The sequence below is a fragment of the Athene noctua genome, unplaced genomic scaffold (genome assembly GCF_965140245.1).
Source record: "Athene noctua unplaced genomic scaffold, bAthNoc1.hap1.1 HAP1_HAP1_scaffold_159, whole genome shotgun sequence".
Taxonomy (NCBI): Eukaryota; Metazoa; Chordata; class Aves; order Strigiformes; family Strigidae; genus Athene; species Athene noctua.
Window position 1 is genome coordinate 112,577 of NW_027437630.1, and position 22,388 is coordinate 134,964.

The 22,388-nt window shown below is 64.0% G+C and overlaps 1 protein-coding gene and 1 pseudogene across 3 annotated transcripts; both read left to right on the forward strand.

The window, feature by feature from the left end:
• Nucleotides 1-1,056: 1,056 nt before the first annotated feature.
• On the forward strand, nt 1,057-7,357 carry LOC141955357 (C1q-related factor-like; annotated as a pseudogene).
• Nucleotides 7,358-7,917: 560 nt separating this feature from the next.
• On the forward strand, nt 7,918-21,447 carry LOC141955355 (kinesin-like protein KIF18B). Of its 3 annotated transcripts, XM_074895195.1 has the most exons (17): nt 7,918-8,019; nt 8,948-9,291; nt 9,892-10,292; nt 13,023-13,180; nt 13,659-13,763; nt 14,037-14,147; nt 15,574-15,771; nt 15,959-16,135; nt 16,525-16,599; nt 16,718-16,827; nt 17,134-17,245; nt 17,484-17,599; nt 18,347-18,561; nt 19,328-19,667; nt 20,419-20,514; nt 20,700-20,890; nt 21,131-21,446. In XM_074895195.1, the coding sequence occupies exons 3-17, from the start codon at nt 9,977-9,979 to the stop codon at nt 21,244-21,246; spliced, it is 2,436 nt and encodes an 811-aa protein (XP_074751296.1). In that variant the 5' UTR covers nt 7,918-8,019; nt 8,948-9,291; nt 9,892-9,976; the 3' UTR covers nt 21,247-21,446. The 3 variants fall into 3 exon arrangements, with proteins under 3 accessions (XP_074751296.1, XP_074751297.1, XP_074751298.1); XM_074895196.1 differs by lacking the exons at nt 7,918-8,019; nt 13,659-13,763 and having other exon boundaries at nt 8,729-9,291; XM_074895197.1 differs by lacking the exons at nt 7,918-8,019; nt 8,948-9,291; nt 9,892-10,292 and adding an exon at nt 11,062-12,602 and having other exon boundaries at nt 21,131-21,447.
• Nucleotides 21,448-22,388: the final 941 nt, after the last annotated feature.

Genomic DNA, 22,388 nt, shown 5'->3' on the forward strand with positions numbered 1-22,388 from the left:
CGTGCCCCCAGGGTGGGATTGGGGGGTTGGGCGATGACCTCATGGACCCCATAAGTGCCACCAGGGTTGACACCACCTTGGTGTTGTCACCTGGGGCCACCAAAGCCCCGGCTGCGTGTGTGTGTGTGTGTGTGTGTGTGTGTCCCACCCTGTCCCCCCACGTGTCCCCCTCCCGTCCCTGTGTCCTTCGCTCACCCCCGGCGCTGGCGGCGGCTGTCACTTGCCATCGCGTCCTGCTGTCCCCGCCGAGGCTGATGGAGATGGCAGGCGGCGGAGCGGGCGCAGCCGTGTGTCCCCGTGTCACGAGCCCGCCGGTGCTCAGCCCCCCGGGGACGGCTCTTTTGTGTGGCTGTCACCCCTTAGCGTGGCCCGGCCGTCCCCGCGGTGGCACCCGTGGGTGCCCCATTGTCACCATGGCCTTTGCCACCGGCGGTGACATCCTGTCCTGCAACCCCGCGGTTGACCCCGATGGGTGCTCCTGGGGGGTGGGTGCTTGGCCACGCGAGTGTCACCCGGGCTGTCCCGAGGCGTGGGCGCCCGCAGAGCCCGGCCCTCCGGCGGGGAAACTGAGGCGGGTGGGAGGGAAGGGCCCTGGGTGTGCTCTGGGGACTGTCCCCCGTGGGGACACAGGTGACGGGTCCCATGGGTGTCCCCAGCCGCCGGCTGCCGGGCTCGGAGGTGACGGAGCTCCGGCCCCCGTGGGTGCGGGGCCGGCGGCTGCTCGGGGCCGGGGGTGGCACCGCTTGGGCCCGTGGGGACAGGGCGTGGCTCGGGGTGACCGCGCGGGGACGGCCCACGCGGGTCGGGGGGGGGGACGGGACGGGGCCACGGAGGGGTCCCCAGCGGTGGGGGGGTTCAGGGGGGCAGCCGGGGGCGGGGGGACCGGGGCCCCACGGAGACCCCGGGTCACGGGCGGGTGCGGGCGCGAGTGGCTGCGGGGGGGCGGGGGGCGCGGCAGAGGGGGCGTGTCCCCGCGCGGGGCGTGGGCGTGTCCGGGGCGGGACGGGGCGTGTCGGAGGGGGCGGGAGGGGGCGTGGCCCGGTGACAGTGGGCGTGGCCTGGGCGGGCGCGGGGCGCACCGGAGCCAGCGGAGCGCAGCGGAGCGGCCACCGCCGCCGCCACCCCCGAGCCCCCCCGCGCCGCCGCCGCCCTGCTCCCCCCCACCGCCACCATTCCCGCCCCCGGCCGACAACGCGCCCCGGCCGGGCGGCGGCTCAGCCTGGGCCGCAAAACTTTACTGGCGGCCGCGGCGGGGGTGGTGATGGTGCTGGTGCTGGTGGTGCTCATCCCGGTGCTGGTGAGCTCCGCCGGTACCGACGGACGCTACGAGATGCTGGGGACATGCCGGATGGTCTGCGAGCCCTACGGCCCCGCCGCCGCACCCGCTCCGCAACCGGCCGAACGCGGACCCCTCCCGCCGCCTTCCACCCTGGTGCAGGGTCCCCAGGGCAAGCCGGGGCGACCGGGGAAACCGGGGCCGCCGGGACCACCGGGAGAACCGGGACCACCGGGACCGGTGGGGGCACGGGGTGAAGTGGGACGACCAGGACCACCGGGATTACCGGGACCAGGGGCTACGGGTGCCGTGAGTGCGGCAACCTACAGCACGGTGCCGCGCGTCGCATTCTACGCCGGCCTCAAGAACCCCCACGAGGGCTACGAGGTCCTCAAGTTCGACGACGTGGTCACCAACCTGGGCAACAGCTACGACGCTGCCTCCGGCAAGTTCACCTGCGCCATCCCCGGCACCTGCTTCTTCACCTAGCACGTCCTCATGCGCGGCGGCGACGGCACCAGCATGTGGGCCGACCTCTGCAAGAACGGCCAGGTAAGGGCTGGCCATCCCAGCTACCAGCCCCCCCGCGGGGACGGGAGATGTCACTGCCCCCCCAGCACCGGAGAAGGGCGCTGGGTGCTTCCTCAGGGTGCCCCGTCCTTTTCCCAGCCCCAGGGATGCACCCCCTGGGTGCTCCATCCTTCTCCTGGCCCCAGAGGTGAACCCTCAGTATGCCACATCCTTCTCCCAGTGCTGATGATGAGCTCTGGGTGCTTCCCCCGGGGAGCCCCGTCCTTTTCCCAGCCCCAGGGATGCACCCCAGGGTGCCACATCCTTCTCCAGTGGCAGTGATGGGCTCCGGGTGCATCTCTGGGGTGCCACGTCCTTCTCCCAGCTGCAGAGATGCACCTGCGGCGTGCCCTGTCCTTCTCCTGGCCCCATAGATGCATCCCTGGGGTGCTCCATCCTTCTCTCAGTGACAAGGATGGGCTCTGGGAGCTTCCACTGGTGTGCCCCATCCTTTTCCCGGCCCCAGAGATGTACCCCAGGATGCTCTGTCCCTCTCCCAGTGGCAATGATGAGCTCTGGGTGCATCCCCAGGGCGCCATATCCTTCTCCTGGCCATGGAGATGCACCCCAGGGTGCCACATCCTTCTCCAGTGGCAGTGATGGGCGCTGGGTGCATCCCCAGGGTGCCCTGTCCTGCTCCCAGCTCCAGAGATGCATCCACGGCATGGCCCATCCTTCTGCCAGCCCTGGAGATTTGCCCCCAAGAGGCTCTGTGTTTTTCCCAGTAGCGATGATGGGCCCTGAGTGTGTTCCTGGGGTGCCCCATCCAACTCCCAGCCCCAAAGATGCACCCCAGGGGTGCCCCATCCTTCCTCCAGTAGCAGTTTTGGGCTCCGGGTGCACCCCCGGGGTGCCCCATCCTGCTCCCATGCCCAGAGATGCTCCCCCGGGTACCCCGTCCCTCTCCCAGCACTGGGGGCACATGCTGCCACCACAGCCAGGCTGCCCTGCCATGTCCCCAAGGGTCCCCTTGGTCCTTTCCTTGGCCCCACAGACGTGCCCTGTCATGCCTCTGGGGTGCCTTGGGGTGTCCCCACAGTGTCCCCAGGGTGTCCTGCCCTCCCCGGCGGGGACAAGGCTCCTCCACGGGGGACAGTCCCTGGAGGGGGCAGCTTCTGCCCCAATTGTGGGGTGCAGCCCCCCCGGCCCAGAGCCAGTCCTGCTGCCGCTGGGTGAGGAGACATGTCCTCATCCCGTCCGGGCTGCGAGGGGACACCATGGGGGGACACCCCGAGGCTGGCTCCGTCCCTGTCCCCCGCCCCACTCCGGCATCCCCCCCAGACCCCGTCCATCTGAAAATCCTCCCAATCCCGAGACCCTCCATCCCCGCTGTTTTCGGGTGATGTCCATAGCGCTGCCCCTTTCTCACACTGTGTCCCCCCAGCCATGACCTGAGGCCCAAGACGTGGTCGTGACCCCCAAAACGTCACCTGAGCTCAGTTCCCTTGGGTGTCACCACAACCGGCATCCTCACCGGGATTCATCCCACCCCGCTCCCACTTCCCGTCTTCTCCCAGCATCCAGCCCTGTGGTGCATCCTTATCCTGAGGATGTACGACACCAAATGAACCCAAACTTGCGTTATCAACCCCCAAAAACAGCTGGGGGGGGGCGGGAATTGGGAGTCCTGTCACGGCCACAGCACTTCACCCCTCGGCTCTTAAAACCCCTGAGCCGGGAGGGCAGCAGAGGCAGAAGCCGCTCAGCTTTTTTTCTCCATCCAAACAGTTTAATTTTTTTTTTTTTTTTTTTTGTGTGTCCCCCACTCCAGTCCCAAATTTTGGAGGGTCCTGGCGACGCTTGGCACCCCTGGCTCTTTCTCCCAAGCAGCATCTGTGTAACTCCAGACTGAGCATCCCCAAAAAAACACCTCAACCCCTTATTCCTCCACAAAAGTATTTCTGGGGATCCCCCCAAACCTTCCTGCCTTCTCCTGCCCTCCACTGAGCTCTGACCCCCCCAGCCTGGTGGGGGATTGATGCACCCGGACGCTCCTGGATGAATTTCCAGAAGCTACGGAGCCCCTCGACAAGAGGAACTGCACTTGGTCGGGCGCGCGATGCAGCTTAATTAACTGGTTGTTAATTACTAACGAGGTATCGCCGCTCCAATATTTATAAAGAAGCGGCTCGGGAGGCAGGGGAGCGTTTCAGCGGGCTGGCTCCAGCGGGAGAGTTTCAAAAAGGTACCCCAAAAATACCCCCAAAAATGAGAAAATTGGGTTAATTAGGGATTTGTTACCAAAAATGCTCCATCCCTGGCAAAGCTGGGGGGTCGGGGGTTGCCGGGGTGTTTCCTGGTAGACAGGGGTCGATGCCAGCCTCCTCCTAGGGAATTATAACTCGGGGGTGTCCGTCTGACCCCCCCACTTTCCTCTGGGCGCTGCTGGTTCTGGGCACAGCCCCTCACCCTGCATCGGGGCTGGAGTTAATGAGAGCCAGGGGAGCCCCGGCGCTGGGAGGGAGCTGCTCCTGGTGGTTAATTAGCATTAATTATTCTTATTTGTAGTAGCCCATAGACAGGCGAGTGGGGCAGCGGGGTGGGGGCGGGTGCTGGACGGTTGGACGGACGGACGGACGGGGTCGGAACGGGGCGGTTCTGGGGTCCCCGTGGTGGGGGTGACTGTGGCCCCGGCTGCCTCGTGTAGCCAAAGGCCTGGGGAGGGGCACAGCCCCGGGGGGGTCCCTGTGGTTGGGGGCCTGGGGACAGTCCCCAGGGGGGACCCCCTTGCTTTGGGGGGGGATTCTGGAGGCACCCAGTGTTGTGCCTGGGGGCCCAGGGGGCCACCTGCTACTGCCCCCAAGGGTGCTGGGGGGCACCCACCGCCATGCCCAGAGGGGTCCGAAGGGGGGCACCCACTGCTGCGCCTGGGGGTGCTGGGAGGGCACCCGGCATATGTCTGGGGGTGCTGGGGGGCGCCCGCCACTACACTTGGGGGTGCTGGGGAGCGCCCACAGCCACACGTTGGGGTCCTGGGCCACGGTGGCCGTGGCACGTGGGGCACATGGTGTCCCCGAGGCACCGAGCGTCACCGCGAGCAGCTCAGCCCCGCTGCCCCCCGTCCCCCTGCCAGCCCAGGGCCCTGGGGCGCAGCCGGCCACGTCGGGGACCATCCCAGTGACCCCAGGGCTGGTGACACCCCCCAGCAGTGTCACCGGGGTCAGTGACAGCGGCTGCAGCAGAGCCAGCTGCGGGGGCTGGGGGCCATGTCCCCCCCATGGTTCCCACCCCCCGGGGCTGCGCCGGGCTGTGGCACGGAGAAACTGAGGCACAGAGCAGCACGAGGGGGATGAGACCATCCGAGGGGGGGACTTGGTGGCAGCCCCCACTTCCTCTGCCACCGTGGTGCCGGGAGCGGCTCAGGCCAGCCTGGCGCTGCCATTTGTCTTCCCTGGTTAGCGCGAAGGGCTGGCGGGCACGTGGTGACGAGGCAGCTCCTTAACGAGGGAAGATGGATGGCACTGGGCGGCTCTGGCTGCAGGGGGAGGGACACGATGGCAGCAGAGCCCGGCACCAAAAAGCTTCCCCTCGTTCTCCCTCCCCCCTGCTTCTTCCTCCCTCCTCTTCCTCAGCATGACCCTCTGTGAGGCAACACCCCCCGGAGATTGGGACACTGTGACCCCCTGAGATTCACCGGGTGTCCTCCCCCAGGGATGGGGACCCTCGTGGTGGCGGGTTATACACAGGGTGAATATTAACAGGGTGATAGTGTTGGTGATGGCACGAGGGATACGGCTGCGTGGGTGAGAGCACGGGACCACCTGCTGGGACATCGGTAGGTTCCAGAGTTAACAGTGTCTGAGCACGCCATCGCAGGCTGCCTGTCGGCTCGGGGAGATGAGGAGAGGACCCTCCCCACCCAGCGTGAGCCAATTAAGAGCCCATTGTTGTCGGTTGTAATTAGGAGCATCTTCTCCCCAGCGCGTCGCTTTTGCATTTATTTCATTTGGGATTCTACCTGCCGGCTTGTCGCTGTCACCCAGCGCTGCGCGATCTCCCGGCAAGGCGCCGGCGGAGATTTGATTACCCAAATAATTCTGCAGTGGCAGCAGGCTCCAGCCACGGAACTTCTTTGCCAGGCAGTTACGGCACCTCCGGCTCTGCCGGCACCTCCCGGCCTTGTCCTCTGGCACGGAGGAAACATTTCTCGTGGGGAGCATCCCGCCCCCCAGCAGGCTGGGATCAGGGTGAAGAGCGAGGCTTGTTTTGGGGGGATTTGAGCTCAGCCTCGCTACACGCTCATGGCCCACAGGGAGCTCATGGGAAGATGTGCAGGAGAATCAGGTTGGTTGGGGCCGGGCTGGGCTTGGAGACGCAGTCCTGTGTCCGAGCCGGGGTCCCACATCTGAGCCACGGTCCTGTGTCCGAGTCCAGAGTCGGGGTCCCAGCTCTGAGCCACGGTCCCGCAGCTGCACTAGGTCAGGGTCCCGTGTCCGAGCCGGGGTCCCACATCCAAACCCGGAGATGGGGTCCCGTGTCTCAGCCGTGGTGCTGCATCCGAACCCAGGGTCGGGGTCCCGTGTCAGAGCTGTGGACTCACATCCAAACCCGAGACGGGGTCCCGTGTCTGAGCTGTGGGCCCGTGGCTGAATCTGAAACCGCGGCTCCATGTCTGAGCTGGGTCCCACATCCCCATCGGGAGACGGGATCCCGTGCCTGAGCTGTGGTGCTGCACCCCAGTCCGGAGCCGTGGTTCCGTGTCCGTGCCGGGGTCCCCCCCGTGCAGACCCAGGGCTGGGGCCCCGCCTCCGAGTCGTGGTGCCACACCCGAGCCTGGGCCTGTGGCCCCAAACCCAGCGCCAGGGCCCCAGCTCGGAGCCTGCCCGGTCAGGGAGAGGCTCCGGGCGGTGCTGGGGGCAGCCCCCTCCATCCGTGGTGCGTCACCCGTGGGGGGGGTCAGGGCACCCCACGCTGCCCCGGAGCTGGCGGGCGCTCTCCCTGGCTGCGGCTGAGCCGGGACCCCGGGTGTCCCGTGGGACCCGGGGCAGAGCCGTGCCCTGAGCCGGGTAACGCGGGTGTCCCCTGCGCAGGTGCGGGCCAGCGCCATCGCGCAGGACGCCGACCAGAACTACGACTACGCCAGCAACAGCGTCATCCTGCACCTGGACGCGGGGGACGAGGTCTTCATCAAGCTGGACGGGGGCAAAGCCCACGGCGGCAACAACAACAAGTACAGCACCTTCTCCGGCTTCATCATCTACTCGGACTGAACCCGCACCCACAGCGTCGCCCCACGGCCCCCCGGCCCCACGGCATCGCCCCATAGACCTCCAGCCCCACGGTATCCCCCAAAGACCGCCCAGCCCCACAGCGTCCCCCCACTGCCGCCCAGCCCTAGAGCCTCCCCTTTGCTACTGTCCAGCCCCACGGCATCCCCCCACAGCGATCCAGGCCATGTGCGGTGCCCCAAACCCCCCCTTTCCCATTAGCTCACCCCACAGCTGCTAATTCAAGGCTGGGGGCCCGCAGGGGGCTGGGGACCAGCAAGAGGCTGGGGGACCCCCCTGCACTGCCCCACTGTGCCCCCATCCCCTGGCTGTGCTCCCCGCTTGGCCCCGTGGTGCCCCACTCCTCGCTGCCCCCCCACGCTCGGGGCAGTGCCGGGGCCGGGGGTCCCTGCTGGCGTGTATATATGTACAGGACGCGCAGATGTCTATACGGGTGCCCCCCTGTCCAGCCCCGTGCTGGGGGGCTGCGCTGGGGCAGGGGGGAGATGCCTTGCTGCCTGACCCCAGGGCTACCCCATGGTAAAGCAGAGCTGTGACCTCTCCCCGTCTGCTGTCTGTGTCCCCGCGTGGGGCAGAGCCAACATCCCCCAGCCCAGGGACAGGGTCCACCTGCCACCCCCCCAGTCGACCCCGCTTGGCTTCCTGAACTGGCCCGGCCGGGGGTGCCGGGAGAGGCTCCCCTGTCCCCAAGCGCTGGCGTCTTCTCTGCCACCTCCAGTGCAGACAGTGGGGGTGCCACCGCCACCATGTCCCTGACCCAGAGCCCAGGTGGCCCCATGAGGGGTGTCCCCTCAGGTACATGCGTCCTCACTGCAGGGGGGAGGACGTGGTCCAGCCCTGCAGAGCCATGAGGACCCTCTGACACGGTCACCTGTCACCGCTGCTTCGGTGCAGGCAGCGATTCATAGAAACAGACTCTACAACTGGAGTAGAGTTACACAGCAGGTATGTTTGTATGTTTACTCCGGCCGGGGTGCAAGGGGATTTCTCTGCAAAGCTTGCACCCCCACAGCACATTTTACCAAAAACTTACCAAGTGTGGATATCCATATTCATTGGATTACACAATACAAATATCCATGTGCATGAGTGAGGCTGGGTTGGCTCTAGATGCTGGTGTCAGCAGTTGATGTTCTCTGCCCATTGCCTCCTGGTGGGTGTCTCTGGGGTCTGTTGGAGGAAGGCTCACAGTCCTCCTCACCTTGTACTTTTCCTTGGAGCATATGCAGATTCTCTCAGGCAATATCTTGAACAACAAGAGTGGTTTTCAGCTGGTTTACCAACTCTATCTTACCTAAAAGCACCAGTAGATCAGTTTCTACTGCCGATACGTGGCTGTCTACCCACTACAAAGACTCAACTTGTCAGAACCCATCTGCTTTCCAAGGACATGGCTCCTATTTTTGCCAAACATAGTAGTTCTTGGTAAGTTTCCACAGAAAATGCTTTGTTTAGATGCACACAGTAGCCCTTGGTAAGCTTCAACAGAACAGTCAGGGCAAGCAGGATTCTTAAGCAATATTCAGAAATTATTTTAAGTTGCTCTAAGCTGTTATAAGTAAATCAGTTTCAAAGCACGGGATCATTTCCTTGTATCAGCAGGACGCCGCCCAATTCAATGAGCCCCTGCGGTGGGGTCAGAGGACAGGAGCCGCTGGGGCCCCCTGGGTGGCCCTGGGGACAGGGTGCACGGGTGGGTGTGTGTCCCCCGGCGGTACCGGGGCTCGTTTCTCAGCACCAATTCCCCGGGAGCAGCAGCGGCCGGGCAGCGGGAGCTGCTCAGGGCCGGGGCTGTCAGCTCGGAGCTGGGAGGAGAAGGCTGCCGCTGCGGCTCGCTGTGGCAGGCAGCAGGCGGCGACCCCGCGCCCCTCAGCCCTGCCGGGCCCTTGGCTGGGCTCTCTCCGCTGGACAGCGCTCGGGCCGCCGGTTCTCCCGGCCGCAGGGGGCCGCCACGGCCGGGACGGCGACGGGGAGGGGGGAAAGATGGCGGCCAGGTCGGGGCCGCGGGACTACCGCTCCCATGGTGCAGCGCGCCGGGCGGACAGCCAATGGGAGGGCGAGGCGGGAAGAGCGGCCAATGAGGAGCGAGGGCGGGAAGATCGGCCAATGAGGAGCGAGGGCGTGAAGAGCGGCCAATGAGGAGCGAGGGCGTGAAGAGCGGCCAATGAGGAGCGAGGGCGGGGCCTGCGCGGCCGTTGGCAGCGGAGCGGCGGGAGGGTCCGTTGAGGCGTTGGGTGCGTGGGGGGGAGGAGCGGGAGCGCGGGGGGCAGGTCTGGGGCCCTGGGGGCAGGTCGGGGGCCCTGGGGGCAGGTCTGGGGCCCTGGGGGCGGGTCTGGGGCCCTGGGGTGGGCGGGCCGGGGCTCGGAGGGGTGGGGAGGGCTGGGAGTGCCTGCGGGGCCGGGGGAGGCGGTGTGGGGGGCCGGGGGCCTTAGGAAGGGCCTTGGGTGGGCAGAACGAGGGGCCCGAGGGAGGCTGGGGGGGCTCGAAGGTGGCAGCGTGGAGGGGGGGGCGGGCTACAGAGGCCCGAAGGGGAGGGGGTGGGACGGCGTCCCTGGAGGGGGCGGGCAGGGCTGTGGGAGGGGGTTGTGGGGGCCTGAAGGGGGTGTGGGGCCGTGAGAGGGGCTGCAGGGACCAGAGGGGGGTGTAGGCCGGGGGGGACGGGGCTGAAGGGGTCGGGCCGTGGGCGGGTGTTAACGGCAGCTCTGGGGGCACCAGCGGGGCTCAGGACAGGGAGGGGGTGCGAGGCCTTGCCCAGCTGTGGGCTCCCCTCCACCCCCTCAGCCTCAGCTGACCCATTCCCCCCCCCCCCCCCCACAGTGCGTGAGGCCCTTGGGACGTTGGAGCCCGGTGCCGTTGTTCTCCAGGCAGTGCCGCGCCCCCATCGCAGCACCCCCCTGTCACCATGATGCTGGGGCCCCCGCCCCAGGAGGGCTCTGTGGCTGTTGTGGTGCGTGTGCGGCCCCGCGCTTCCTGTGAGCGAGAGCGGGCCGCACGCCCCGTCCTGCATGTCGTTGACCAGCACATCCTCGTCTTCAACCCTGAAGAGCACAGTGGCCCCCCCAGCAGTGTGCTGCCCACTCACGGGCCCAAGCACCACAGCAAGGACCTGAAGTTTGTCTTTGACCGAGTTTTTGGGGAGGGGGCCACGCAGGAGGAGGTGTTCCAGCACACCACCCACGCGTTGTTGGACAGCGTCCTCAATGGCTACAACTGCTCCGGTAAGACCCGGAGGGTCCTCCTTTGATCAGAAACCCAGAATAATCCAGGATAATAAAGATCTTGAAGCTCCTCCTGTCCAACCACAAACTTCACACTGACCGTTCCCGACTCCACCAGATCCCTCAGTGCTGGCTCAGCCCGACTCTTCAACCCCTCTAGGGATAGGGACTCCCCCCCTGCCCTGGGCAGCCCATTCCAACGCCCAACAGCCCCTTCTGCAAAGAAAAACTTCTAAAATCCTTGCAGGAGCTCCTGTCCCATCTGCTCCCAGGCAGGGTGGACTCAGTGGAGCTGTTCATTTATTGTGGAAGCCCTAAGCAGCTGGGGATATGAGGGTACACAACAGCAACACGCAAACATGCAGCCTGAAACTTGGTGCTGGCACCAAGCTGGTGTGACTGTGAGTGTGATCGGGACAGGGACGATCCTGACATGGAAATGTCGAATCTCCCCCTGGGGAGCAATGAGGAGAAGCAAAACCTGAATAAGAGCAACTTCCGGAGTCACAGGATGGTTTGGGTTGGAAGGAACCTTGAAAGATAATCCAGTCCAACCCTCCTGCGATGGGCAGGGACATGTGTCACTAAATCTGGTTGTCCAAAGCCCCGTCCAACCTGGCCTTGAACCCTGCCGGGGGGGGGCAGCCACAGCTTCTCTGGGCAGCCTGTGCCAGGGCCTCACCCCCCTCACAGGGAAGAATTCCTGCCTGACGTCCAGTCTAAACCTGCCCTCTGTCAGTTAAAAGCCGTTGCCCCTTGTCCTGTCACTGCAGGCCCTGGTAAAAAGTCTTTCTCCGACTTTCCTACAAGCCTCTTTCTATACATTGAGAGGCCTCAGTAAGGTCTCCCCGAGCCTCCTCCTCTCCAGGCTGAGCACCCCCAGCTCTCAGCCTCTCCCCGCAGCAGCGCTGTCCCAGCCCTCAGACCGTTCCCGTGGCCTCTGGCCCCGCTCCCACAGGTCCATGTCTGTCCTGTGCTGGGGACCCCAGAGCTGGACGCAGGGCTCCAGGGGGAAAAGGATTTGTGGGGAGGAAATGGTGAGGAGGGACCTGGCTGGGCTGGAAAAGCAGGAACAGTGGGAGGATGAAGACAGAGGAGTGCAAAGTCTCCCAAGTTGGGTCTGGGGCTGCATCTGCAGGGACATTTCTAGCTCAGACAGAGATGTAGGTAGACTGGATGCAGGTAGAGTTGAGGATTTCCAAAGGAGGGCCCCAGAGATGAGCCAAGGGCTGGACAGAGAGGGGAGACTGAAGGAGATGGGTCTCTTCTCCCTGGAGAGGAGAAGAGTCCGGGGCGAACCTCATCCGTTTTTGAGGACTTAAAGGGCAGCTTTGGAGAGGATGGGGGCTCTCTGGTCACAAGTTGAAGACAAGGGGCAGCAGGGACATGTTGAACCAGGAGAGGTTTCATCTCAGTAGAAGACATTTTTTACAGTGAGGACATTCACTGGCACAGCCTCCCCAGGGGCATAGTGGAGTCCCAAGGGCTGGGGGTGTTCAAGATGCCATTGGACAGGGTGCACGATGATCTCATCTGGGCTCCCCTTCCCACAAAAGCTCAGACCAGACGATCTCTCCAGGTTCCTCACAGCCTGGGTGTGCTGTGGTTCTGTGATGCTGGGGGCCACAGCGGTGCTGGAGGGGATGGAGGTGGGCGTTGGGGCAGAAATGAGGCTGGGCAGGTGCTTTCCAGGCATTCTGAGGGACAAGGATGACATGCTCTCCGCTCTGCTAGGGTGGGAAGGATGGCGAGAAATCAGGTGGATCTGTGGCGCAAAGAGCCCCTTGCTTTTGCCATCCCTTCGCAGCCCGAATCGCGGTGAGGGGCAGAGCTTTGGGAGGATGCTGGGTTTGGGAGCGGGATCTGGGGTGAAGCAGACACATCTTGGGGTGCTTTGGGGTTTGCCGTGCCCCTTGTGAGCATGCCGCAGGCTGGCAGCTCTGTAAAGCCAGGTCTGAAAGCTCCTTGCTGGGTCTGAAAGCTCCTCGCCTGCCGCCGCAGCCCCCCGTGCTGTTGGCAGGCTGTCAGCAGACGAGCGGCTTAACGAGCACATCACTTGTGTGAGGCAGCACCGTGCGGGAGAGGCTGCTCTCCTGTCTAATCATGTGCCGGGCCGGGCACTGGGACCGGAGGATGCTATTCCTGGCTCTCCGGCATGCTCTGAGAGCTGCTGAAGGCTGCCTCTGTCACTGTGCCCACCTGGCAGGCACGTCTCGTGTCTCTATCTGCATAAAATAACTCCAGGATCCTCAAACGAGAGTTGCCAAGCCCCGAGTGCTGCTATTGGGGGGACGGGCTGAGGCTCTCTGGGTTAGTGTGTCCTGCTCTGATGGTGACGCTTCAAAGAGTGTTGAAAGGGGGGGTGGGGGGGTGAGATGAATTACCAGGTCTGGAAGAAGAAACGCCTTCTGGGGAGAGGTGGGGGAATGGGGCTGCTCGGCTTGTTAAAAAGAAGGTTCAGGGGTGACTGGAGCATCCAAGCACGTGATGGTTTGGGGACTCGTTCTGTCTCTGCTAAATGAGAGAGGCTGCAGTGAGAAAAAAAACTGCACTGAGGGGTCGAGTGGCAAACGCGGAGGGGAATTGGCTTTGGCTTCTCTCTGCAAAGGCTGTGAGCAGCCCCCGCCGCAGGGGTTGCTGCGGGAAGCTCTCCTCTCCGGCAAGGAGTGCACTTTCCGCCGCTCCTGTTAATTAACGATCGTTGCAACCCTCCACCCTTTCTCTTCCCAGTGTTTGCCTACGGTGCGACAGGAGCAGGGAAAACCTACACCATGCTGGGCTCGGAGGAAAGCCCTGGCATCATGTACCTCACCATGGTGGAGCTGTACAAGAGGATCGAGGCCAGGAAAGAGGAGAAGAGCTGTGAGGTGCTCGTCTCCTACCAGGAGGTACGCCGCGTCCGAGCCGGGTCCCCTCCTGCCTCCGGGTCACCGTGACTGGGACCTGGGGTTGATCCAGACCCTGCAGTGCCACACTCAGGGTACCCGCTGCACTGACAGCTGTGCCCGGTGTTCCCAGGGCAGCCTTAGAGCTTGGCTGGAAGCAGGCTCACCCACCCAGTTTGGAGAACTGGTGCTGCTGGTTTCTCCCACCTGGAGCCTGGGGCATTTTCTGCTCCTTGCCGTGGTCCCCGAGCGACGAGGGCTTCCTGGCTTTGGAGGAGTGGTGGCGCGGTGACTTGCCAGTGAAGCCCTCCCAAGCTCTCCTCTGCATTGAGAGCCCCCTCAGCTGCTCTTGGTGTAACGAGGCCCCAGAGGTGGCATCGGGGGGACACCAGGTTGTGCGTGACACTGGGGCACAAAGTTCCTCTCCCTGCTCCCCGTTGGGTAACCAAACCTCAGCCTTCCGTGGCGTTCCCTGCTCCAGGTGTACAACGAACAGATTCATGACCTGCTGGAGCCCAAGGGCCCTCTGGCCATCCGGGAGGATCCTGAGAAAGGAGTCGTGGTTCAGGGTCTCTCCTTCCACCAGGTGGGTAGAGAAATGGGCACAAGGTCTGGGCACCGCTGCGCCTGCACCAGTTCTGACAGCGGATGCGTGTCCCGGGGCCGTGGGGGGTGTGAGGGCGCGGGGGTGCCATCTGCGCGGCTCCTGGCGGACAGCAAACGCCACCCTGAGCTGAGAGGAGCCCCGCGGAGCTGCAGGATGCCTCAGCCTACGCCGCCGTGGCTGCTGGGTGCTGGGTTGTCTCGGTGCTTGCGTACGGGCTGCGCTGACGCCCGCCCTCTGCCCGTTCTCTCCCAGCCCGCGTCGGCAGAGCAGCTGCTGGAGATGTTGGCCAACGGCAACAGGAACCGGACGCAGCATCCCACCGACGCCAACAGCACCTCCTCCCGCTCGCACGCCATCTTCCAGGTGAGGGCTGCGGGTTGCAGTGTCGCTCGGGATTTGTGCTGAGAAGGGGGCGAGGGAGCCAGCCTGTGCCAGGACCCGGGGTTCCTGCCCCTGCTCCTGCTGTGCCACAGGAAAAATCGGTGGGTCCTGGCCCTGAGAAGAGAGGTGTGGGTCTGGGCAGGCCAGTAGCCAGCGCTGCAGCAGGACAGCACACACTGGTCACGCTGGTGGCCACGTCTCCCAGACAGCCCCAGACTCCCAGCTTGGTGTTAGGGGTCCCAAGGGCTGAAATTTCCCTTTGTGCTTTTGTCTCTTGTCAACTCAGCGTGTGGGAGCTGCACCTAAAACCTTCCTCAGAGCAAAGGGGCCGCGTATCGCTGGCTCCTGCTTGTGCCTCCCCCCAGGTGCCGCAGGCAGGCAGTCTGCTCCGTCGTGTCTCCCCCGGCTCTGAGCCGGGAATTCCGCTGCCCCGGGGCTCTGTGAATTTGCTCCCCGGTTTCTCGGTGCTCTCCTACACAAACCTGCCAGTTGATTTCAATTCCAGCCAGGCCCTTCCCCGAATTAGCAGGGCCGTCACGGCTGCGTGGGGAGACAGAGGGCTCTGACTGCAATTTCATTCTGAACCTGGTGCCTTGCCCGTTGCTGCTTGCAGGGGGAAGTCCAGGTGTCTGGATGCTTTCCCAGCCGGGCTTGTCACTGGGTGCTGGATTCCCGCCTGCCGTGAATCCATGAGCTGTGCTGGAACTCTGCCCTGCCCGGCAGGCAAACCACAGTCTGGTGAGGATGCAGGATCGGTTACCAGCCTCCAGCATCTATCTCTGTGGCACCTCCAGGCCATGCAGGAGCCGCTCCTGGGGGGCTGAGGGGGTTCCAGGGCGGTGGGGGAAGTGTTTGCTCCTCCTGGGAGATCTTGAGAGATGCTGAAGGGGAAGTTACGGAGCAGTGCTGTGGGTGAGTCTCAGTGGCTGTGTCCCTCCTCGCCTGCACCAGCTGGGAACTGGGCTGGGCACCGCCAGCCCTGCTTGGATGCCTCCCTGGGGCACTGCGAGGCTGTGTCTGGGGGCTTGCAGCCCCCACTGGCATCTGAGATTTCTGGAAAAACCCACAGTCGGAGTCAGGGCTGGGGCTGCCACCGTGCATGAGCACATCCTGGATGATGCCAGGGCTTTGGGTTGGGGTGTTGCCCTTCGGGGACACGACCAGATTATTTTCCGCAGCTCTGTCCCGTCTTGCGAGATCCCTTCCGTGGCTTTGCTGCTCAAGTCATCGCCGAGTTTTTGCTTGTCTTCTCAGCATGCCGGGCCCCTCCTTTCCTGCCGCTCGATCTCACGCCTGCGTGATCCGCTCCGCCATCGTTTCACAAACATTGAAACCGGTGATGCTGGCTCCAACCAGCAGCCCCACGAGCCTGGTGGAGCTGCAGCCTCACCCACCTCTGTCCTCGCAGATCTACGTGAAGCAGCAGGACTGCACTGGCGGCCTCGCTGGCGACCTGCGAGTGGCCAAGATGAGCCTGATCGACCTGGCAGGCTCGGAGCGAGCTTCGGTCGCCAACACCAAGGGAGAGCGGCTCCGGGAGGGCGCCAACATCAACCGCTCGCTGCTGGCCCTCATCAACGTCATCAACGCCTTGGCTGAGGCAAAGGTAACGCTGCTCCTCGCGTGGCCCCGCCGGGGTGGGCGGGTGAGCGCGGTGTCCTCCGGGGATGGTTCTGCCCGCGCGGTGAGGGTGGCAGCCTGGGCTGGGCTCCGAGAGGTGCCGTGGGATGAGGGTGGCCGCGCCCTTGCGGCACAGATTTGGAGCTGAGCAGAGCCTTGATCTCTCGGTACAGAGCAGGAAAAGCCACATCCCGTACCGGGACAGCAAGCTCACACGCCTGCTGAAGGACTCCATCGGCGGCCACTGCCGCACCATCATGATCGCCGCCGTGAGTCCCTCCGTCCTGGCCTACGAGGACACCTACAACACCCTCAAGTACGCCGGCCGGGCCAAGGAGATCAAGGTGTCGGTGAGGATCTGGCGTTGCGGCGGTGATCTGCTCTGTGTTTGGGAGCAGCTGGGGATGGCTGGGAAGGAGCCTGGTTTGTGGGGCGGAGGTTAGTGGGTGCCTCCCTTATCCAGCTTGAGTTTTCCAGCCCTGGGGGTGCCGCTCTGGGCAGACAGCAGCGGATGAAGCTGCAGACAGTGTGTGCCCTGTCTTCGTGTAAAGCTCCTCAGCCCAGCACCCAGAAAGGCTTGTGACTGCGGCAGCAGGTCCCTGAGCGCAGCTCCTGTCCACTGCAGCCACCCTGGGGCTCCCTGGGGAGCCTGGAGGAGGCTGAGCACCTCCAGCACTGGGAGAGAGGTACGTGCAGCCCCAGTGCTGCTTTAACCTCTGCCTTGGCCCTGTCTCTGCAGCTGAAGAGCAACGTGACCAGCTCTGACGGCCACGTTAGTAAATACGCCGTCACCTGCGAGCGGCTGAGAGCGGAGGTGAGATGCTGGCGGGGAGGGGAGGGCTCTCGCTTTAGCTGTGGTTTGCTGGGGACGTGGAGCTCTGAGCTCCTGGGCTCGTGAAACCATCTGAGCAAGAGCTGATCCTTCCTCGCAGGTGGCAGATCTGCGGGCGAAGCTCCGGGTCTATGAGGACGCTGCCCGGGAGTCACAGAACCAGGCTCTGGCGCCGCTGGCTCCCTCCGGCTTCCCAGAGGGGCTGCCCAGGTGAGGCTGGTGGGGAGCAGGGACAGAGCTTGGTGGGACCTCCTGGTGTGCCCCGAGCCTGTGGGGTTTTAGTGCTGGTCAGAGCCCAGGTGTCCATTAGAAAGCAGAGGAGCTTCTTTACTGGTGTGCACGTCACCTCGACTGGGCTCGGGGGCAGTTATGAGCGTGGCAGAGCACAGTGCACAAAGCTGGGCTGCAAAGGCCTAATCCTCTTCTCCTTGATCCATCCCAAAACTTCTTGGGCAAAGTGACAGCTTCCCCAGAGGATCTTCTCTGGCTCAGTGGCTGCTTCTCTGCCTTCTGCAGGTTGGAGGAAGCTGTCCCACAGACCAGCGTGGCTCAGAGGGGGAGTGATGGAGAGCAGCAGGAGCTGGGAGCTGGACAGTCTGTTGGGATGCCAATGGAGCTGGAGGAGGAGGTGAGAGAAGGGGTGCTGTGATGAGTGGGGCCTGGTGGGGGGCTCACATACCCTCGTGGGGTACCCTGGGCACGCTGGGAGAGGGCAGGAACTCACCCGGTCCACGGGCTCCTGGCTCAGCGTGTGGGGGGCTGTGGACTGCTGGCAAAACCCCTTAACTTCCCAGCTAACGGGGAATTTGGGGAACAAACTCAGCTCAGAGATGGGCTAATGCTGCGCTTTTGGGTGATTGCTCCAGGCTCCAGAGGAAAGGCCTCCCAGCAGCCCCAGAGCAGCCCACCAGACAGACGTCCAGCTGGAAGGGAAGACACCAAGGTGCCTTCTGCAGGGGTTGTCTGGCAGCCGGGCAGAGACGTGAGTGTCCTCGTGTCGTTCCCACATGTTGCTTCCTCATGTTTGCCTGCGGAGGACGGGCTGCCCACCCTCCTGTTGCATCCTGTAGCCATCCTAAGGGCTGTCCAGAAGGACGTGGGACCAGGTCTTTGTCTGCAGATGACAGCCGGCCCTGTAAAATAAGGGATTTGGCTCCTGGAGATCTAATCCCATGGGATAGTCTCTCCTGGAAATGCAGCAGTGAAGGTTTCCAGGCACAGCCACCGTGTGAGCCGTCAGTGCGCGTTGTTAGTCCTGAAATTACCTCTGCGAAGTCTTTCCTCTTGCCGCTGCTCCCCCGGGCCCTGCCCTGGCAGGGCTCCCGTGGCACCATCTGCTGATGTCTCTGCCCCAAGCATCTTGGCAGAATGAACCTCTTTGGAAAGGCCTCTTGAGGGAGGCTGGCCTTGACGTGTGCCTGGATCTGTCTGCCTCTGCCGGAGCTGACAAGTGTCTGAAGCCCGGCAGAGCCTGCAGGTGCCGTTTTGTCCCTGTAACTAACAGGTAAACACACAACTCACAGCTCGGGTTGTCCAGGAAGAGATTTACAACTTGGGTATCTCTCGACTTCAGTTTGCCTCTCTTGCCCCAAAACTCTGCTAACAGGCTCTGCCCCGCCCAAGGAGGTGTCTCAGAGGTGACGCTGGTGCTGCTGGGCCTCCGTTACTGGTGACGCTGGCTCACGCTCGCCTGCTAACTGGTTCTTGGGTCTGTCTCTCTCTGTCCCAGGCTCCTGGCTGCCGTCCTGAACGTTGCCCGAAAGCAATACGCCCTCCTGAAGGCTGCCGCCCTCCTCACTCCTGCCATGGTCTCCGAATTTGAGGACCTGGAGCGCCTGGTCAGTCAGGAGGCTGGTGTAAGCGGGGAGCAAGCCACGTCTGCAAAGGGAGCCGCAGAGATCGGTGGGGCCAGCCCTGCCCAGAGGATGCAGCAGGGCTGTGAGGGTGAGAAGCTGGGGCCGTCGGTGCTGCCCCCTCTCTTTTGTCTCGGTGTGCGCTGGAGGAGCCGGTGGCGGGGGGGCAGCTCCCAGCTGTGGGCACAGGGCAGGGAGATGAGTTTCTCCTGACTCCTCCTGACGTGGCACCCAGCGGGTTCTGCCCAGAGCGGCTGCAGCCTCGCTTTGTAGAGCGACTGGGGCTGGCCAGCACCGCCGGGAGCCCGGGGCACGGCCGGAGCCAGGAGCAGCCCTTGTCTCCGGGGAGCTCAGCATGTGTGTGCGAGTCAGCATAAACGTGAGGGATATTTCTGCTCCTGGAGACCAAAACAGCAGTTCTGATCCTCATTTGTCCTCCTCTTGTTTACTCCTCCATGGAACATTTGTCCCAGCCAGCCTGGCTGTAGCCTCCCAGCCGGCAGCCTGCATCTGACCAGGGCTGAGCTCTCCCTCCTCATCCTCAGGGCCGATGCACGATGCCCATAGCGAAGCCGTGGGCGCTGCAGACCCTGTGTTCCGGGCACAGACCGGGCGTTGCCGCAGGGCACTTGCTTTGGGCCCAGCCTGATGCCTTTAGGATTAGTTGTGCTGGCTCTTTTCCTCTCGGTTTAAGGTGGTTGGATGGAAACACCCGCTGGCAAACGGCTGCTGTAGGGCTCGCTGGGCTGACCTCCGCCGAGCTGTGACGGGGGGCTGTGAGGGGGATGCCCCGGGCTTTGCGGGTGCCTGGGAACTGCAGACAAGGAGGTGACTCTGTTTCTTCTCTGCTCCTTCAGCCCAGGTGTCTGTCGCCGTGCCCAGCACCCCCGGGATGAGTGGCACCGTGCAGCGCTTGCAGGACCTCGCTGCCCCCTGCAGCCCCACGTCGGTGGCTCCTGGCCCGATTAAGAGGAGGGGGACTACAACAAGTCACATGTCCCCGGTGTCATCGGCTGCCCAAAACCGCCGCACGCTGCCTGCTGTGCCCGTTCACAACCTGAACGAGACTTTTGAGGTCTCCAACAGCAGTGGTTCACCCAGCGTGGCCGAGGCAGCTGCCTCCAGCCTGCCAGAATTCTCCATCTGGGAGAGCGTCCAGAGCCACCTAAACAAGCAGGACGGCCCCGTCGTGCCCCAGTAAGTGCTGGCCTGGGGGGGTTAACTGTGGTTTTGGGGCTCCCCCCTCCACGATCTTGCTGTCTGGGTGAATCCTCCGTGGATCGCTGCAGCTCTGCTAAGGGGGGAGACTGGGCAGAAAACACTCAGCCTGCAGACAGGCAGCCAGCGGTCCGAGCTCGTGTGTGAATCGCTGTCAAAGATATAAAAAACATTCCAAGGAAATCTATTTCTCCCTTTGGGGCCCTTCTGGAGCCCCGCGTGCTGGCTGGGAAGCAGGTGGGGCCTCACCTCTGCTCCCAGAGAGGTTGGAGCGAGGGTTGGGACTGCACACTCTGGGGTTTTGCGTTTTATTGTTTAGTTGGTAGTTTGGGTTTCTTTATTGCCGGTGCTTCAAAGGGGCTCTGGATTTTCCAAAGCTCTGTGAATCTGTGAGAGCATCCAAAGGCAGAGATGGGCATGGCCTTGGTAACGCAGGACACCCCGAGGTCTCCCCGTCTCCTCCTGCAGCTCTAGGAAATGGTTCCTACCGAGGGAACTGGGGACACTGAGGTCCAGGGGAACAGCCCGAGCACCTCAGGGAGCAGCAGTAGCCAGGCGGCTGACGCCTCCTGTGCCGCTCTCCTGAGGATTTACCCCTCTTGGAACGGTTTTCCCCTACAAAACCGGGCAGGTTTCCTGTGACTCCTGTTCCCTGCGGGCGGATGGTGTTGGCCTGGCTGCCTCGCAGCCTCACGAGAGCGGGCACTAACTCCCTTCTCCTTGGCCGCAGAGCCTGTGCCCCGGTGTCTGCCGTGAAGGGTTCCTCCATCCCCAGGCCCTCCGTGGTCTCCAAAGCCCCTGCGCAGAAGCGGAGGCGAGTGGAGAGGTGAGGCAGCCGCCGGCCCCCCGTGCCCCAGAGCGCCCCGCGCAGGCAGCAAGGGCTGGCAGCTGCCTGGGGCTCGAGCCCCCGTCCCTGCCTGCGTCGGCCCCACCTCACCTGTGACACGTGGGGACGCGGGGGGGCTCCGCCCTGAGCCTCGCGGGTTTAAAACGGCCCCTTTCTCTCCACAGCGCTGCTCCCCCCACCCTGGGTGGGCTCCAGAGCTGCAGCACCCCGAGATCTGCGCAGCCCTCCCGCGCCCCTCCGCTCCCGGGCAGGCGCCTGGGGAAACCCTCTGCCCGCAGCACCACGGGCTGCAAGAGCGTTCCCTGCGGCAGGGCAGGCACCAAGCGGGCGCTGGACCAGCCCCCTTCCGGGTCAGGTGAGGAAAATACCTCGAACTGGGAGGTTTGCTGCTGGTGGAAGATGCTCTTTGGGGTTTGCTGCTTCCTGGCTGTAGCCAGAGCCTCGGGGAAGGCTGGTGGGTGCTTGGGGAGGGGCAGAAAGGAGGAGGGGGCTGGCAGCACCTGGATCTCTGTCGGGGCGGGGGGGGACGGGACCTGGGTTTGCTGCTTTTACCCAGCAGCTGCCTAATGCACTTCCCTCCTCTTTCCATCCTCAGAGCATCCTGCGGGCCCTCTCTCCTGGAAGGGCAGCAGAAGGACCACCAAAGAGCTCGTGGCCCTGGGCAGTGCCCCCCCTGCTCCCACCCCCCAGCCAATGAAGCTCTTATGCTGATGGCTCCTGCACCCAGGATCCCCGGCAGTGTCCCAACCCAGGTGCCAAACTTCTTCCTTTCTCTCGTAGCCCTGTCCCACCCTTCCTGCAGCCACACAACAATTCCTGCAGCCCTTCTTGTACCCCTGCAGTCACCCCCAGCCCCCTCCTGTTCACCGTCCCAGTTACGTCCCCTGTCGTATGATACTAAGAAATAACATGTATTTTTAATAAACCTTTTTCGTTTCCAACCAGAGGGGAGAGGGGAGACGTGCGGCTGTTTCTTCTCGCCTCCCCCTCGCCCAGGGAGCTGGGATGGGGAAGCAGCTCCCGTCTGAGCGGGCCTGGAAAAGGCCCTTGCTCGTGGGGGTGGGCTCTGTCGGGGCTTCCCCCATCTCCCATCATCCCCGGGACCCCGTGGGTGCCTTCTGCCCCCTCTGCTGTGCCCGGGGGGCTCTGGGGCGCTCGCTCCGTGTCCCAGAGTGCCGGCAAGCACCGGCTGCTGCTGCTTTGCGGGGCGAAAAGTGTTTCTGCTACAACCCCATGGCCACCATCCCTGTCTCTGTGTGACGCTGGGGGCTCCTGGCTCCAGCCGCCTGCACAGCAGAGAGCTCCCCGCATCCCTGCCTGGGGACCACACCTGTCCCCCGACACCCCTGCGACCCCCTTTCCTGCCGTGCCAGGGCACGTCTGGCCACGGGCACATCTGCTTGCCTGCCCCAGCTCCTCGTAGCCACCCCCAGAGGTGACCAAGCGTGGTGGGAGCAGGACGGGGAGGGAGGACCCAGCTGCGGGTGTGCTGCTGTCCCACAGGGACCGGGGTCACCGGCTCCTTCTGCACTACTTCCCTGCCTGGCAGCGGCTGATCTCGCCTTTGTCTTCTCAGAGCGTGGAAGCTTCTAATTAACACTTGCAGCCCGCTCCCAGTCCGTTTGTCTCATTAAGGGGGGCCGGGGAGGAGGAGGGGGAGAGCCCAGCTCTGCCTGCCGGCAGGGACAGCTTTCTGTGCTTTGATCCCGGCCGGCAGGAGCTGGGAGAAAATCAACCTCTGGGGAGCGGCGCGGGGGCTGGCGAGGACCCCGCCGCGCCCCCAGCCCCGTCCTGCCCCGCCAGGACTGTGCACGCCAGGGGACTTCAGAGAGTCCCGGGGGACGGAGGAGCCC